Consider the following 18,149-nt stretch of genomic DNA (forward strand, 5'->3'; position numbering starts at 1 on the left):
GAGATTGGTTCGCAGAAGATGCTGATGGAACTTCATTTTTAAATTTATTTATGGTATTAAATGCTTTTTATGTGCCAGGCACTGCATCAAACACTGGGGTAGATACAAGGTAATCGGGATCAAGGTAATCAGAATTCCCACATGGGGCTCACGGTCTTAATCCCCATTTTACAGATGAGGTAACTGAGGTGCAGAGAAGTTAAGTGATTTGCCCCGGGTCACCCAGCAGACAAGTGGCAGAGCTGGGATTAGAACCCATATCCTTCTGACTCCCGGGCTTATCCACTTTACCACACTGCTTGAATTGAATTGTGCCTTCTGTGACAGGGGTGGTTAGCACGACTTGGCCACGACCACAGCCTTGAAGAGCTTTAGCTTGTTGTGAAGTTTGCTGATATTCTTAATTCTATTTCTTTGTCTATCTGGGCATCATCAGGTATTGTACTTTCTTAGAGCTTTGAAAGTGAGATCCCAAGTGATTAGGCCCTCCTTTTTAATGCACTTGGGGGTACTCAGTGCATAGAGGTTGAGGAGGAGGAGGATGACATTCTTCACCATTAAACCATTTCCTGGGTGTGGTGGGGAACAGAGATACTCTTCAATGTTAAGCTCATTATTTCCAATCCAGGTACCGAAAATACTCAGTAATTCCAATGTATGGTAGTGAGGAAACTGAGAATTTCTTCTTCTCTGCATCCCAGCAATGCAGTTAGAAACAATTTTGGGAGAATTGAAATTGTGCTCCTCCCATCTCTGCAAGTTCTAGGACCTTTCTTTGTATATATGAACAAAAGTGCTGGGGTTTTAGACAAATGTGATCTGTTAGAGTCATCATCAATTATTTCCCAGTCTCTCCTTGAAAAGCATGGAGACCAGTACAGCCCGGAAGGATTACGGAGTCATGGCAGAGTAGACTGTGTCCGTTTGGTTTTCCAAAATTTATCCCGAGAAGGAGCCGGATGTCTGGGAAGGGGAAGATCCCAGAGTCGGTCCCGGGAACTGGAACCACCACTTAGTGGGTAGAACACGGGCCTAGAAGTCACAAGGTCATGGGTTCTAATCCCAGTGCTTCCACTTGTCTGCTGTGTGACCTTGGGCGAGTCGCTTCACTTCTCTGTGCCTCCGTTCTCTCACCTGTAAAATGGGGATTAAGACTGAGATCCCTATGTGAGACAGGGACTTTGTCCAATTGGATTATCTTGTATCTACCCCAGCGCTTATTACAGTGCCTGGCACATAGTAAGCCCTGAACAAATACCGTTATTATTATTATTTATTTTATTTTTGTCTCCACAGCGACGGCTGGGCCGATCGGTACGATGTGACAGATGGCTACCAGCGGGAAGCAGTCGGCGGGATAACCATCAAGCTCCAGTCCCCCGACGTCAAATGGTTTGACGACTATTACCTGAAGCTTCGGCCAGAGACCAATCTTCGGAACCCTTGGTTCCAGGAATTCTGGCAGCATCGCTTTCAGTGCCGGCTGAAAGGCTACTCGCAGGAGAACAGTAAATACAACAAGACGTGCAATAGTAAGCAGATCGATTCTTCTTCAGAGTCAATGAAATGGCCCCCCTATTCAGTGGGTTTGCTACTCATAGGTGGCTTCAGAACATAGTCAATCCATCAGTGGGATTTATTGAGTGCTTGCTATGTGCAGAGCACTGCACTAAGCAGTTGGGAGAGTTCACTCAATAGTATTTACTGAGCGCTTACTGCGTGCAGAGCACTGTACTAAGTGTTTGGGAGAGTGTAATACAACAGTGTTAGTAAACACGTTCCATGCCTATAAGAAGCCAACTCTGTTATATTGTACTCTCCCAAGTGCTTAGTATAATGCTCTGCACACAGTAAAGGCTCAATAAATACCATTTATTGATTGAAAGGAGCTACTTTGCAACAGAATTGGTAGACACAGTTACTACCCACGTGGAGCTTACAGTCTAGAGGGGGAGTCAGGCATTAAAATAAATTATGGTTGTATACATAAGTGCTATGGGGTGAGGGTAGGGTGAATATCAGGTGCTTAGATCCAAATGTATAGGTGATGCAGAAGGGTTGGGGGAAATGAGGGTTTAGTCGGGGAAGGCCTCTTGGAGGAGATGGGATTTTAGTAAGGCTTTACAAAATCGATTGACTGTTTGATGACTCTGATGCAGGTCCAGCTTCTGCGGTATGAATATTTAGACCTCTGAGGAGAATGCATCAGAACAAGAGTTTTATCCTGTTGGGTGATGGAATGAGCAGCTACACAGAACTGGGGGCCATGAGGATGGGGAGAATGAGTTCCACAGATTCCAAGTGATTTTGAGATTGTAGAACTGTACAAAGGCTGGGGAGGAAAGAATCAGGCCGGGGTGATTAAGTAGTTGGCTGCCAGAGAGAGAGAGAGCCTCTGTATAGAAAGAGCAGCCATCTAAAGCATATGTGGAAGTAGAAACACCTCTTTGCTTGCTGAATCTCTCACTGGCACAGCCAAAATGAAAGTGTTGGGTAGAGAACAGGGAAGTGGTGGGAGGAGAATAGGAAAGAGTTTTATCGGGAACAGTGAAGTGATATACAGGGTTGACAGGAACACATGGACTATAAAAAAATGCAAAGAGAAACCACCCTTCTCCCTTTCATGCCTATAGATTGCACAGAGGCTCTAGGATGGCAAAGTGTGATCTAAATTAAGAGATGTTCTCTTAGACATATTTCCAGCAGAAAGTGCTGCCACTGGGGTGGTCATTGTGAGCTCTGCTTGGTTCACAGATGGTTCCCAAGCCATGCTTGGCTATGAGGATTGAGATATTGACAAATGTCTCTAACTTTCCCTTCTTTGTTCTCCCTTTCTAACCCTTCTGTGGCCCCCTACCCTCCTTGTATCCCTTGTATCTAGGGTTCTTTTCCATCCCTTCCAAATTGACTCCTTCTCTCATGTGTTCCTTCCTTTTTTTAATGGTGTTTGTTAAGTTTTTGTTAAGGATACAAGCAGATTGGGTTGAACATAGTTGCTGTTCTAAGTGCTGGTGGAGATATAAGTTAATCAGGTTGGACACAGTTCATGTTCCACATGGGGCTCCCAGTCTTAATCCCCATTTTATTATTGTTATTACTCTATTATCATCATCATCGTCAGTAAGTAGTAGTGATGATGATAGAGTAATAAAAAAAATGTAGTATGTGTTAAGTGCTTACTATGTGCCGGCCTCTGCTAAGCGCTGGGGTAGATACAAGGTAATTGGGTTGGACACAGCCCCTGTCCCACATGGGGCTCACAGTCTTAATTCCCATTTTACAGATGAGGGAACTGAGGCACAGAGAAGTGAAGTGACTTGCCCAGGGTCACACAACAGACAAGTGGCCGAGCAGGGATTAGTACCCTGGTCCTGTGAATCCCAGGCCTGTGCTCTGTGCTCTTTTTACTAGGCCATGCTAGGTGAGCTCCCTGAGGGCAAGGAATATGTCTATTAATTCTTTTGAATTTTCCAAGCAGTCTGTCCATACGGTATGATTGAGTTAGGGAGAGATGCTCAGCAGAAGCCACTGTGCAACCCCAAACACTCCAGCCAGTCAGTAGACAAGTGGCAGAGCCGGGATTAGAACCCAGGTCCTTCTGATTCCCATGCCCTCGCTCTATCCACAAGGCCACACTGCTTCTCTTGAGCCACTTGTCTAAGTTTTATATCGGGTCCTCCCATAACACCCTAGACCAGTACGCATCTCCAATGGAATGCTGTTGGGGAAGGTGGCAACAACAACGCATTCTGTCTGGGTTGAATGAGGTGTGCTATCGGATGAAATGCTTTTTGTCAAGGAGCGTGTAACAAGGCACAACTTTTCCTTAAGAAGGAGCTTGTCTGGAGAACTGAATGCATCTCAGAAGACGGGGAAGCTCCAAGCAGAGTCTAAGAATTGATTTTTAAAGGGCTTCAAAGGAATAAAACCAAGTCCAAATGCATGAACCGCTTTATATATTCTCACCACCTATCTGTCTGTCACACCCCTTACATATAAATTACCAAATCCATGGTTTAAGAAATGAGATTGAGCTTCTCATCAAAATAATGCCTTCGTGTTTGCTTTCTAAAGGGGGGTAAGGGAATCATCAAAATACATTTCTCGAGCCACTGCTGTGTGCTTGATACTGTAGTGTACTATGGGTGACATTTATTAAGTCCTTACTAAGGGCTAAACACTGAGGCAGAAACAAGTTCATCAGATTAGGTACCGTCCTTGTGCCCTGTGGGGTTCACATTCTAAGAAGGCGGTAGAACCAGTGTGTTATCCCCATTTTACAGTTGAGAAAATGGAGGCCCAGACGAGGTAAGTGGCTTTCCCAAGGTCAGACAGCAGGCAAGTGGCAGTGTCTGTTCTGGGTTCCAGGCCTCATAACGCCAAGCCCTGTGGTCTTTCCACTAGGCAACACTGTCTCTGCTGCTGTGTAGACCATTAACTTAGTTTGACATTTCAGATCCTGTTTTTCTTAAACTCTACCCCACTTCCGTAGGTCATATTTAATTCTTTGTTTATGTATTTGTCTATTTGAGCATCATTGGCTGTTATTCAGCCTAAGTAACGCAAGTTACACATTCCTGGTCTTCGGGCCTACTGTCGGAACACAGCTGGAAGCTGACCTTTTGAAGTGGCTCCAAATCAACTCCAGGCATCTTGTATATGTGCCTTAAAGGTTATCATCACCCTACTGCAGTTCTTGGAGGACTCTCAAAGTCTCAGGATGATGCCCATAGTCTGTTGAGTGGAAAAAATTTTTCTGGTGGATTAGAATGATCTTCTGACACAAGATTCCTCATGCGAGACTCCAGTGTGACAACATAAGTAAAGGCTGAGCAGGATTGGATCTAGTTTTCCCCCTTAGCTAGCCGAGGCAGTGGTTCAAAGATGTGGAACTTCTTCGTGATGAACAAGAGGCAGGCAAGGAATAGAGTGGGGAAACGAAAGCTTATGAAATGTCTCAAATGAGAGAAACAGCAACATAACATAACATAATAATAATAATAATAAAAGCTGTGGTATTTGTTAAGACCTTACTACATGCCAAGCACTGTACTAAGTTCTGGGGTGGATACAAGCAAATTGGGTTGGACTCAGTCCCTGTCCCATGTGGGGCTCACAGACTCAATCCCCGTTTTACAGATGAGGTAAATGAGGCACAGAGAAGTGAAATGACTTGCCAAAGGCCACACAGCAGACAAGTGGTGGAGCCGGGATTAGAACCCAAGACCTTCTGACTCCCAAGCCCGTGCTCTATCCACTATACCAATGCTGCTACCCATGCAGGGACCAGAGTTGGTATTGGGTTGGACACAGTCCCTGTCCCACACAGGGCTCTCACAGTCTTATTTGCTATTTTATAGATGAGGTAACTGAGGCACAGAGAAGTTAAGTGACTTGCCCAGTGTCCTCCAGCAGACAAGTGGCAGAGCCAGGACTAGAACTCAGGTCTTATTAGATCAATAAAGAAATTTCCATGGAATTTTAAAATAATAACAATGCACACCCTATTTATTGAACTGGTTATCATAATTAACCTTTCTGTGATACAGTGTGTGAACAGTTAATTTTGTGGATAAGCTCTTTGCTGTCAGTTTGTATATCGTAATGTAATACATGTGTTCAATTTTCCACTTCATTTCAATTACAGGGCTTAGGATATGAGATGGGCCTCTCAGTTTCTGCACTGTGCCTGTTATTTTTAATTAGCAGTATACGACAACGTTCTTGGCACTCTTTGTTTTTAAAAACTTGCGCTATGGAACCATTTTAGCAGCCAAGCCACCTAAAACATCCCAGTGTTGGATGTTGAATTAATCGCCTGGTCCATTGTAAAGACAGATGCTGGCTTTGCACTCTTGGAGACTCAGAGTTGTTCTTGGATAGAGCAAGTTAGTTAACTAGGTTAGATATTAATCTCTTACTATGTGCCAAACTGTGTGCTAAGCACTGGAATTGGCACAAGACAATCAGAGTGGACACAACCCGTGCCCCACAATTAGCTCATGAACTAAGAGATAAGGAGAACAGGTATTCTAACCCCAATTTGCAAATGAGGAAACTGAGTCACAGAGTTTCGAGGGCTTTTTAAGAATAAGAGACTTAAAATGTAACAGACAGTGACTTTAGGTTTCCCGGGTAACAATCCAAAATGCATCATTTGCTCCTCAATGAGGTCTAGACCCACAAATTTAATGTGACTTTCTGCCTTAGTTTCCCCAACCTGCAGATAGGACTTGGCAAAGATGTTAGACTGAGTACTAAAATACTTGGAGATAATAATAATATAATAATAATTATGGTATTTGTTAAGCCGTTACTATGTGTCAAGCACTGTTCTAAGTGCTGGCGTAGATAAAGGGTAATCAGGTTGTCCCATGTGGGGCTCACACTTTTAATCCTCATTTTACAGATGAGGTAATTGAGGCACGGAGAGGTTAAGTGATTTACCCAAGGTCACACAGCAGACAAATGGTGGAGCTGGGATTAGAACCGTGTCCTCTGACTCCCAAGCCCGTGCTCTTTCCACTAAGCTCCAGGAATGCTTTAAAAACATTTTAAATGGAGCCTGCTTGACTTAGATCATTCCATGACATTTATAAATAAATTATTAATACAGTCAACACAAATTAATATAATTCCATGGTCTGATATGATCATAAATGATCTTTTTAAAACATGAGCACATTAGTTCTCTAAACTATTGTGTTACCAGGTATATTTAGCCCATTTTAAAGTAGTCCCTTTAATTATGTTGCATCAAATGAGGTTTTAATCACCATTATCATATTCAGGATAGAGTTCAAGACTTTAAAAAAAATGATAAAATAGTTCAGTTTTCAAATAGATTGGATTACTTTTGAGTTGCTTTGGGAATCAAGTAGAAAAACTGTGAAAGAACGAAAAATAGAAGCTGTTAAGGGTTTTGTAAGAATAAAAAAAGTTCTTGTGGACAAAAAAAAGTCTAAATATTTCTGCCAGCACTGCAAAGGAAGTCAGGTGGATGCAGATATTCTTACCACTGGAACCCAACTTCATTAAGTCATGGAAACTCAATCACTCTGCAAATTTGACCGAGGTTAAAGTCACATAAGACCTACTGATTGACTGGAAGGCTCCAGTTAGAAGGGATGCCTTGAAACGTCTTCCCTTAAAACATTTATAACCCGGTGTGGAAGATGCAAATGAAAAGATAGACTTCAACTAAATTTAAAATTGATTTATTGCCACTACTCCTGGTACCTTGAATGTGAAATTGGTGTGTTTATCAAAAATTGTCATGCTCTGAAAACTGGTCCTTTCTCCTGATAGAAAAATTTGATCATCTATCAATCAATGTTATTTATTGAGTGCTTACTGTGTGCAGAGCACTGTATTAAGCTCCTGGGAGAGTGCTATACAACCGAATTAGTAGATAGATCCTCTGCCCAAAATGTGCTCGCAATCTAGTCATGCATTCATTCATTTAGTGATATTTAAGTGTTTGGCACATAGTAAGTGCTTAACAAATACCATATCGTTATTATTACCATTTACTGAGAGCTTGCTGTACAGAGAGTTTAGTTAAAAAATCCTTCATTATTCAGCCGCTTCATCAGTGACCTGCTGCTCTGCTGCCTGGTGGAAGCTGAAAACATTTTAATTAATTAAAATAGCAGACCACTTATCATAGACCAAATCTCACGGAGAGTCCACTCTTTAGTGGATTGTTTTTAAGGAATTATTGAGCCTAGGTTCCCTCCCCATAGCCGTATGCCTGGCTTGAGCGGGTTAAGGGTTAGCTAGGAGGGAGTTAAGAATAATAATAATAATTATGGTATTTGTTAAGCACTTACTATATGCCAGGCACTATACTAGGTTTTGGAGTAGCTGCAAGCTTATCAGGATGGACACAGTCCATGGTCAACGTGAGTCTGACAGTGTTACTCCCCATTAACAGATGAGGTAACTGAGGCACAGAAAAATGAAGTGACTTGCCCAAGGTCACACAGCAGACAAGTGGCAGAGCCAGAACTAGACCCCAAGTCCTAATTGAAATATAATGTGTGGTAATCATATCTTGAATTTGTGTAGTTGCTTTGTTGAATTTCACTGGGTCAGAGGAATTTATAGTGCTTAGCCTGAAAAGAAGATAATAATAGTAATTGTGTCATTCATTAAATGTTCACTATGTGGCAAACACTATACTAGGTGCTGGTGGGGATATAAGCAAATTGGCAGAAGGATAATAATGCTGGCATTTATTAAACACTGGGGTAGATACAAGATTATGAGATTGGACATAGTTCCAGTGCCATACAGGGCTCACAAGCTATCTTAAAACCATTTTGCAGTTGAGGAAACTGAGGCCCAGAAAGGTTAAGTGACTTACCCGAGGTCAAACAGTAGGTAAGCAGCAGAGCCAGGACTAGGGCCCGGTCTTCAGATGAATGGCGCAGAAGGCGTTTAGGAAGGGAGAAGGGAGTCACTTCTGAAGCGGACAGAGTTACTGTGGTTACTTTGGGAGGGATTTGCCTTCTGCCGTAGGTAACCATCCCTTTGGTGTGTGGACAGGTCTGCCTGAAGCAGAGAGGCAGATACACTAGTTTTGGAGTCCTCCAAGCCCACTGGACCCATGGATTCTATGCTGTTCTGGGTATCGGAAAGCCCTCGATGTCCACAAGTAGCCAAGTTAACGAATAGAAGATGAGTGGCCCACTTATCCAAGAAAAAACAGAGCCCCTCCAGCAGAGTGCTTCGCATTGTCACCCCATTTTTTAATTCTGTTTCCTCGAAGCCCTCGAACAGCCAGGAAATGTTAACCAGCAGCTGCTCCTGCGGTGCTTGAAGCGCCAGTAGCATACTTAAATGCTGGGAACCACTAACCGCATCTCGGCTCCTCCTAAGGGTTCTGTCACCATGAAATCCACTCCGGGGGCTGGCAGAAATCTTCACTCGGTCCCTCAGAGCAAAAAAGAGGTTTAGTGAGGCTCCTGGGTTAATCATTCCTGGAGCAAGTGGATGGATGGATGGATGGGGTTGTCTTTCTTTGTCCATGAGGGCCTTCGAGGCTTTGACAGGGAGCTTGGAAGTATGGGTTTGTTTGTTTACCTGAGATTCAAACTTTGAATGAGTGAATGGCTGAATGACTCAATCAATCAATGAAAGAGTGATTCAATCTGGGAGTGATGCTTTTTCGTCCATTTACAGTTTGCCCACGTCCTTCCTCTGGCTTGGAATGCCCTCCCTTTTCGTATCTGACAGGCAATTGCTCTCCCCACTTTCAAAGCCTTTTTGAAGGCCCATCTCCTCCAAGAGGCCTTCCCTGACTCATCCCTCATTTCCTCTTTTCTCACTCCCTTCTATGTTGCCCTGACTTGCTCCCTTTAGTCACCCCTGCCCTAGCCCCACAGCACTTATGTCCATATCCATAACTTATTTATTTATATTAACATCTATCTCCCCACCCCTAGACTGTAAGCTCATTTTGGGCAGAGAATGTGTCTGTTATATTGTTGAGTTGTACTCTCCCTAACAGGCACCCTGACACTGAAAACACAGTACGTGCAGGATTCCAAGATGGGATTTGTGATCAACGCAATCTATTCCATGGCCTACGGTCTTCACAACATGCAGACGTCACTCTGTCCGGGCTACGCGGGGCTCTGCGATGCCATGAAACCCATTGATGGAAGGAAACTCCTGGACTCACTCATGAAGACCAACTTCACGGGGGTTTCTGGAGATATGATCCTATTTGACGAGAATGGAGACTCACCAGGAAGGTATTGTGATTATTTGGAGAATCATGCTACTTTTGTGGAAGAAATATGTAGTTGTCCATATTTGCAGAAGGCACCAGTGATGGTGAAATTCATTGTGTGTGTGTGTGTGTGTGTATGTACATCTGAAAAGGCCAATAGGGGACCAACAGACCCACAGCCTCTCTTCAAAAAATTAAATCATAGCTCACTGAAGTTTTTGACTCCTCCATGGGTTTTGGGCCCCTATCCCTAATGCACAATTGAGTTTCAGCTGAACTCTACCTCAGTAACCATCTGCTATTTAATTCACCACAGTTATTTACCATACGGGATCAGTGTAATAACATGAATGAAGACAATTTTGCATAAGACAAAAATGCTGCTGAATAGTTTGTTTTGCCCCTGCTGCTACTTCGTTTCATTATCCTCTAAGCTGAGGCTTGGCACCTCCGTGGAGTTGAGTCTTTGGACACTATTCACTTTCCATCTTTTCACCAAGGTTAACTGAAAGAGTGGTAAAATGTAAAATGTAATTGCAGGTCAGTCATGAGGGAGTCGGCAGAGATGCGACTCTGGCATTTACAGGTGGCATTTTCCTTCCCGTTGGAAGATGGCTGCTGACACGGAAAAGAAGAGCAACGTGTGACTATTAGTCTTTTCCACACTTCATACATGTGACAGCCATCCTTTTGTGTTCGGCTCTATCCTCTAGAGCCTGTTGGCAGGTTAGACTCTGGATTTTTCCCCAGAATCTGCCCAACACTTTGTTCAAAATAAACTACCCCTTCCTCTGATTGCTACTTGCCTAGGGGGTCTGATACAGATATTGGTTTCTTGCATTCTTCAAGTCCACCATATTGTTTCAAGTCTCAGTGTCGTGTGTGTTTATTATGTATCTTATTCTTTCCCTGTTTCAATCCTGGTGCTCACTAGTGTACTCCCCAGAGCATGGGTAGGTTCTAGTTGACTGTTCAGCCAGAGATTTACATTGCAATAAGCAAAGTTTGGATGCTGATGGGCTGCCATCAAAGCCCTCATTCCAACACCAGGATTGATGTTCTCAGCTCCTACATGAGACTGATGACCTGAGGAAGAAGCCAGATGTGATGTCTAGGACCGTGCCAGGTCTCACAATCTTAGAGAACAATGAACAATCCTGCAGAGTTTTATCAAAGGAATGGTAAAAAGAAATTTTGGTGAAGGACTTATGATATACGGATGTGATTTTCTCTCTCTTCATCCCCTACTCTCTCTCTCTTATGCTTTGTCCATTTTTCCAATTTTTTTTCTCTCGTGTAATAGCCTGATTCCAGAAAATGGTGCAATGAGTTCAGAAAAACTGGTTCTATCTACTTGAGAAGGTGTTAAAATCTACACTGGATTTTCTTTTGTTAACCAATTGGGTGGGAATGAGGACAGGCAGAGATAGGGCCAGAATCCTCTCATATAACAGGGTACAAGGCGCATGACATCGAGACATGAAGTATCTGTGGGTTCTAGTGGGAACTAAACTGGTTGATGGCATAAGGAATATGTTATCATAGGAAGTTGTTGAGATTCTAAATATCAGTAACTTCGAGAGCAGCTAGAAAAATTCATGGATGAGAGATTCAAAATGAATTACTTGAGGGAAAACTTAGGAATGTTAGAAGGTCCATTCCTAAACCTTAAGGATGTATACTGAAAAGGGCAACCATCCCACTGTCCTCTAAGCATTCTTCATTGCCACTGTTGGAAACAGAATGCTGGGCTGAACAGAAAATTGGATTGACTCAAGTAATGACATCTTTTATGTTCTCACCTTCTAACTTGTAGTCTAGCCAGGAATATGGTCCAGTATCCCTAAACCACACTTGCATGGGAATGACCAATGGCTAAGTGGTCAAAATAGTCACAAGAAAGTTAAGATTTACTGACAGCAGCAGAAGCTGCCATTTTGTTTTTCTGCAATGGTCAGTCTGTTATAAAGAAGAAATTATGGAAATATGCAATAGCCATCATTTATGCAAGAGGAATGAACAAGCAAAATGTCTTTTTCCTAAGAGTGAGAAGTACATAAAATATGTTCCTTCCATATGATGTATCTGGATCTATTTAAAAAGAACAGGGAAAGAGTTTTAGATTATCAAGTTTCGTGGCTCATGCTTTTGGAACATGGATTGTTCAACAAAGGCTTTGATCAGTGGCGATTACTCCTTAGTGTTTAGTGTATTGGCGAAAAGTACTAGCCCATAGAACTTAGAAGTAAATATTTAGCATGCATTAGAATTCCGAGTGAGGAAACCTTTAGAGTTCAAACTAAATGCTAGAGATTGTCTAATGGTGAAACAGTACTTTCTCCTGGATGTCCTCTAGTGTGACATTGAGTTTATTCCAAGTATATTTGCACACTGAATTGGGCCAAGCAGGAAATCGACAATACCATCTGGCCCTATACAGGCATGAGCTGCAGTCGGCGGGCTCAACATCTCCATCACCATAAAGCTGTGTGTTCTGACAGTCTAAGTCAGGAAGGGAATCATTAACCATGCCTCTCACTGTCAGTATGCAGCCCTGTGGGACTTCTGACAATTCCAAGCACAGCACAAAGACATTTAGTGCCCAGTGGGTGCCAGGTAGAGCTGGCATGGGGAAGGCATCGCTTCTTAAATGAGGGAGGTAATGATTAGTTGGGGAGGCCCTCTCCAGAAACCTCATATGGCTGAATCACTGATTCAAAGGGAATAGCAAGTCTCTGGGAGTTTTGTGAAATTGGAAGGGGAAGGCAGCTCCTAGTTTGCTTTTTTGAATCTGGTTTGGGGTGAGAAATAATCACAAAGACTCTCATTTCCCTTGAAGAGCTTTTCATGCCTGGAAAGCATGCCAGCTAGTAGGAGGTTAGCTTTGCCACTTACTTCTGAGAAGCAGGGTGGCCTAGTGGAAGGAGTATGGTTCTGGGAATCAGGGGATCTGAGTTCTAATTCCAGCTCTGCCATTAATAATAACTGCCAATGTTTTTCATGTTTTCTGGATCTGGAAAGAGAGTAAGGTAGTCTCAGAAGCAGAATTCTTTTCATGGCAGATTTTTGGGGCAAAAAGCTTGTGAGATTTTAAAGGCAACAGTGGAAAACATGCTATATTGTCCATGGAAGTCTTGTTCAGGCTCTTGGGGTTGTAGTAAAACCATTTTTCTTCAGATAATCCTGGTTTTCTTCTCAATAATAGATAGTCATCTTTTCACCAGAGGAGGCTATTTTAGCCCAGGAAGAAGCACAGAAGGGCAGCTATCATTGTACAGTGAGAGAAGTAAACAGAAGAAATGGGTAAAAGGAATACTTACTCCTAGCACCTTTGGTTTCCAATTGCTTTAAGCTTGGGGTTGTGGAATATTCAGAAATGTCGACCACAGCTGCCTATACGTTAAAGAAATCAATCTGTTCCTTCTTCTCAGCTGAACAGTTCCATTCTTGTTCCAAAGGTATGAGATCATGAATTTCAAGAAAATGGGGAAAGATTACTTTGACTATATCAATGTTGGAAGCTGGGACAATGGGGAGTTGAAAATGGATGATGAGGAAGTTTGGTCCAAGAAAAATACCATTATCCGATCCGTGTGCAGTGAACCGTGTGAGAAAGGACAGATAAAGGTAAGTGGGGGAAGGCTACAATTCTTTATTTTGTCGTATGTCATCCTAGGTTGGCTTTTTAAATTTTGTTCACTGTACTTCCCTTTTTTAAAAAAATGTTAAGTGCTTACTATTTGCCAGGCACTGTACTAAGCGTGGAGGTAGATACAGATTAATCAGGTTGAACACAGTCCCTGTCCCACGTGGTGCTCACAGTCTTAAACCACATTTTACAGATGAGGTAGCTGAGGCAGAGAAGTAGAGAAGTGCCCAAGGTCACGCAGCAAAGTGGAGAAGTCAGGATTAGAACCCAGATCCTTCTGACTCCCAGGCCTATCGTGCTCAATCCAGCAGGCCATGCTGCTTCCCTTTAGTCTGTAAGTCCCCTGTGGTCAAGAGATCTTGTCTTCCTCTTTTTTGCAAGTCACCACTCTGCTAAAATGGCACTTACCTACAGGAGGACAAATTACGCGGTCACCTGAAAGTCAAAACGAGACCACTGGATCTGACAGATTCTAGGGAAAGGGCAAAAATGGACAGCAGTGTGGCCAAGTGGGAAGAGAACAGGTTTGGGAGTCAGAGGACCTGGGTTCTAATCCTGCTGCCATTTTTTTGATATTTGTTAAGCGCTTACTATGTTCCAGGTGCTGGGACAGATACCAAGCTAATCTGATTGGACACAGTCCGTGTCCCACGGGAGGGGTCACAGCTTTAATGCCCATTTTACAGATGAGGTAATTGACGCACAGAGAAGAGAAGTGACTTGCCTAAGGTCACCCAGCAGAAAAGTAGCAAATTACATGGTGTGTGACCTTCTGCATGTCACTGACCTTCTCTGTGCCTCAGTTTCCTCAAGTGTAAAATGGGGATTAAATACCAGTTCTCCCTCTCACCTAGACTGTGAGCCCCATGCGGGTTAGTGACTGTGTCTGACCTAATTAACTTACGCATAGTAAACACTTAATACACGTAATTTTTAAAAAATACCTCCTGCTTCCCAGACAATGTGAACTGAGCATTATGGGGTTGACATTTCTCTGAGAAAGAGAAGCTGCTACTTTTCTTTTCCAGGACCAGTTAGGGTGCTAGAGGAAAGAATCCCTCATTATTCTGAATATCCTTTAGTTTGCCCCAGTCAACCCTAATGTACAAAATGCCGTTTTCCTTCTAGCAATGGGAATTGTCCAGTGCTGTCTCTGATACTATTTTTCCCCACACATAGAATTCATAACCTCTCCATTTCTCCATTTTGCCACTGGAAAATGAGAGTGGACAGAAGAAGAAGATCACCAGCAGAAGAGGAAGTCCCAACAGGGTTTTCTTTGCAGGTCCCTCGCTCTGTATTGAATGATTGATAAATGCTGTTCCTTTTCTGTCAGATAAGGTGCTAGTATCCCTGAGTCCACATTTTGTTCATCCTGCGAATTGGTATACTGTGAGTATGAAAATCAGCACCATCGTCGTTATCGAAGAGCTTGCCTTATCACAGCCAGCGTTGTTTTCACATTGTAATCGTACAGCTGTCTCTGGAATTTTATTTCGGCAACAGTTTGTTCTGCGGAGGCTAAGCGGACGTCAACGGTGCTGCAGGATTTTGCCAGCTAATGTCCAGGAAATACCTGGGCGTTGGGTTTGAATTATGGCCCCCATTCTCAATCATGGGCACTGCTTTAATATAAGGTGACAAGGGCCTGATCCCGGGCCCAAATGACAGGGCCGGAAACGGTACTGACGTGATGCTGAATGCCTGTCCTTGTTTTGCAGGAGGAGAAACAGAGGCAGAGCAAGTGTCAGATTGGGATCCAGGCCTCCTCCTTCCCCAGCCAGGGTCCAGCTCTCTCATTAACGACAACATTTCCATTCCCATTTCATCCATTGTGACAGAGTGTTGGAATGTAAGGGAGACTCTGCTTTTCTCTGGACTTCCTGCCAACAGGAGGTGGGGGAGGCATAGACTGGTCTGGAAGGGAAACGCCAAAACCCAAGTGAAAAGTCAGATGGCGAGCATGCTCCGGGTGGCTCCTGGAAGGGCTTTCCTGGGGCCCTGCTGGGAAATGAACTCCGGGCAGGGAGAAATCACCACAGTTCTCCCCTTTATACATGGGAGGGTCTGTGGTGGAAGAGCCCGAGCTTTAATCTCATGGACCTACAATCCCCACCTGCCCCTCCAGGGCATTGACATTGGGACATCCCATTATTATTATGCTGCCGGGGGGTGTGAGAACTAGAGGAGGGGAGAGTCCACATCCCCAGAACATGGAGGGAGATACAGCCTCAGAAGTTAGAGCAGAAACATCCCCCGATTTCCATGTTTCCACTATCCATGGGTCCAGCTCTGATTCCAGATCCTGGGAGTTTGGGGAGCTCCTCTGCTTGGCTCTTGTCTTCCAAATTACTAAATGCAAGAGCTGAATTCCTGAGGGTGAGGGAGCTCCTATTATCTCCTCGCTTTCCTGGGCCCCTTAACTGCCTCTAAGTTCATCCTTCTAGTCAAACTTTTCCTTTTTCAGTTTGTTCCCTGGTCAGGGTGGAAGGCTCCACTCTCCCCTAATGAGAAAGGAAGAATAGTCAAACTACCAGTGGACTCGAAAGTGGACAACTGAACTGGGTAATTTTGGTTTCAGGACAGATTCCTATTTGGCTAAATCCCTTCACCAAAAGCCTCACTTTGGTGGGTTCTGGCTCACTTCCTGAGCCAAAACCATTGGGTCAAATTCAGTACTTTGCAATAGGACAAGTTGGGCTTCTTTAGCCTGAATTGGCCCCTCAGCATTCCAACATCCAGCTCCAATCATTTCTGGTAAAGTCTTTAAAAGGGTCTTTTTTTTCTTCTATTTTATTGTGTTTTGAACTGTAATATGTGGGTGTTTTCAGAATCACAGCTCTTTGGAAAACAAATTGAATTCAGTTTAGGAGGCTGAAGTTTCTATGTGTTTAAGTGCCCACACATTTGCTCTAGAAATGATATACAGTATTTTCAAAAGAATATATGTACACATACATATATATTTATCCTTTATGTTGGAAGATGACGCTGCTGACTGTGATCTTTACCCACGAGTGGAAATGTGGATGGGAAGACCAATGCACTATCAGTGATCCCTCCCACATTGTCTTCACAGAAAGAGTGTCCTGTGCTGTGATGTTGCATTTGATATTTACAGGGTCTGGCATTGTTTTTTATTGTTCCTCTTAGTAGCATGCTCTTCCCTCAGGCTCTATTTGAAAAGAACCACCCCTTCTCCTCTTTGCTGCCCACCAGGCTGCTCTGTCCATCACTGTTGTCTTCCAGCATAAATGCTTTTGCCATTTTTCCTAACTAATGAACTCCCATAAATTCACTCTCTTGGAATGTGTGATATAGAGGATGGTCAGAATGGCATTGCTCTACCGCTTTGGCTTAGCTGGTGCCTTTCTGAGCCTTTCAAATGCTTTCCCTGCCCTTCCTGCATGATTCATCCCTCTTAGAGTCCCCCACCCCCAGTAGCTGCTTGAGTATTTAGCCATCATCCCATTCCCCCACCATGTTCTGCCCAGTGTAGTTGTGTTGAGACGGGTGTTGTCAGGAAGTCAGAAGACTGACCACATTTCAGGGTCTTGGATGATGGGCTCTGGGGACCAGCTGAAGAACAGGGGTTCCTCCCCCACCCTTCCTCCCTTCCTGCGTGGATAGCTTTTCCCCCGCTTCCCGTCTTCCCCGGGCCGCAAACTGCAACAACTCTGTGCAGGCTGGGTTATTTTCATCTTGAAAGAGTGGCTGAAATGGAGGTCACAGGGGGAGGAAGAGGATGACGGATCGGCCACAGAGCAACTGTTCCACCTGTCCAGTGGTTAGGGGCCCTGCAGGTAGGGAGTGCTAATCAATAGCACGAGAAACAGAGTAAGATATCCGTGGTGTGTCCCTTCTGGCAGCCAAATAGAGGGTTGGCTTTCCCTCGCTCAGTGAACCTGGTCTGCCCAACCATGACGTGCCATCCCCACCTCCAGTTCCTCAGCCTCCCCTGAATTGTGACTGTTTGCTCCAGAAAACGTACCTCACTGAAAACAGCTGTCAGATCTGCCATCTGTCCCCATCGCACACCCTTTCATGGAAGATTAGCTGAAATTACGTTAGCTGTGAAAAACAAGCAAATTCCATCACATCTGAATATGTCAGGATGGATTGCTCTCAGAGCGGCAACTAGGCATAAGGAAACAGAGGTTTTGGTTTGAAATACCAAAGGTGGATTTCCTGTAGAATCTGGGCTTCCAGTTTGTGGCGTTCTGTAGAAACTATGTTTTGTCCCCTACGAAAATCATTTCTAAAACCACCTTGAATCGTAGTGACCATTAAAGAGTTCCTCTTCCTCCTTCAAACCTGCCTAAAAAGTCCAAATGACTCTCCTTTCAGACATGAAACACTCCCCTGCCTCAGTGTATTTTGAAAAGCAACAATACTATTGACTCTATACATTCATGACTTTCAACTTCCAACAGCCAAACAGTAGAGAGTCATTAGGGACCTCCAAATGTCACCTGTACCATGCCATTTGTGGCTGGAAAAAATTCCATTTAGTGGCAATGACAAATGGCACTTTATTGCCAGTTTTCTAGAGGCCCTTTGGAGAATTCAGGAGAAATTTGACTTGATTAAGGGTGGAGGAAAGAGTAGTTGATAGGGATTGGGTGATGTGCTCAATAAGATTAGAGAAACCAGGAGTGGTTGTAAGAAAGCCAGGATGGTAAGAAGAAAACTGCCCAAGTTATGGCTTCTAATTCTTCCTCTGCCTCTAATGAGTGTTGCGCTCAGTCTCCTCATCACAAA

At 43.7% G+C, this 18,149-nt stretch overlaps 1 protein-coding gene across 3 annotated transcripts in view; it reads left to right on the top strand.

Moving 5' to 3' along the window:
• Positions 1 to 18,149, top strand: part of GRM5 (glutamate metabotropic receptor 5) — a 205,589-nt gene that overhangs the window by 137,447 nt on the left and 49,993 nt on the right. For all 3 annotated transcript variants that reach the window (XM_038762028.1, XM_038762030.1, XM_038762029.1), the window contains exons 4-6: positions 1,297 to 1,532; positions 9,515 to 9,761; positions 13,198 to 13,366. In XM_038762028.1, coding sequence (XP_038617956.1) covers positions 1,297 to 1,532; positions 9,515 to 9,761; positions 13,198 to 13,366 — 652 coding nt within the window. The remainder of the gene's footprint in view (positions 1 to 1,296; positions 1,533 to 9,514; positions 9,762 to 13,197; positions 13,367 to 18,149) is intronic.

Source organism: Tachyglossus aculeatus, chromosome 20, assembly GCF_015852505.1.
Source record: "Tachyglossus aculeatus isolate mTacAcu1 chromosome 20, mTacAcu1.pri, whole genome shotgun sequence".
In the NCBI taxonomy this organism is placed as follows: domain Eukaryota; kingdom Metazoa; phylum Chordata; class Mammalia; order Monotremata; family Tachyglossidae; genus Tachyglossus; species Tachyglossus aculeatus.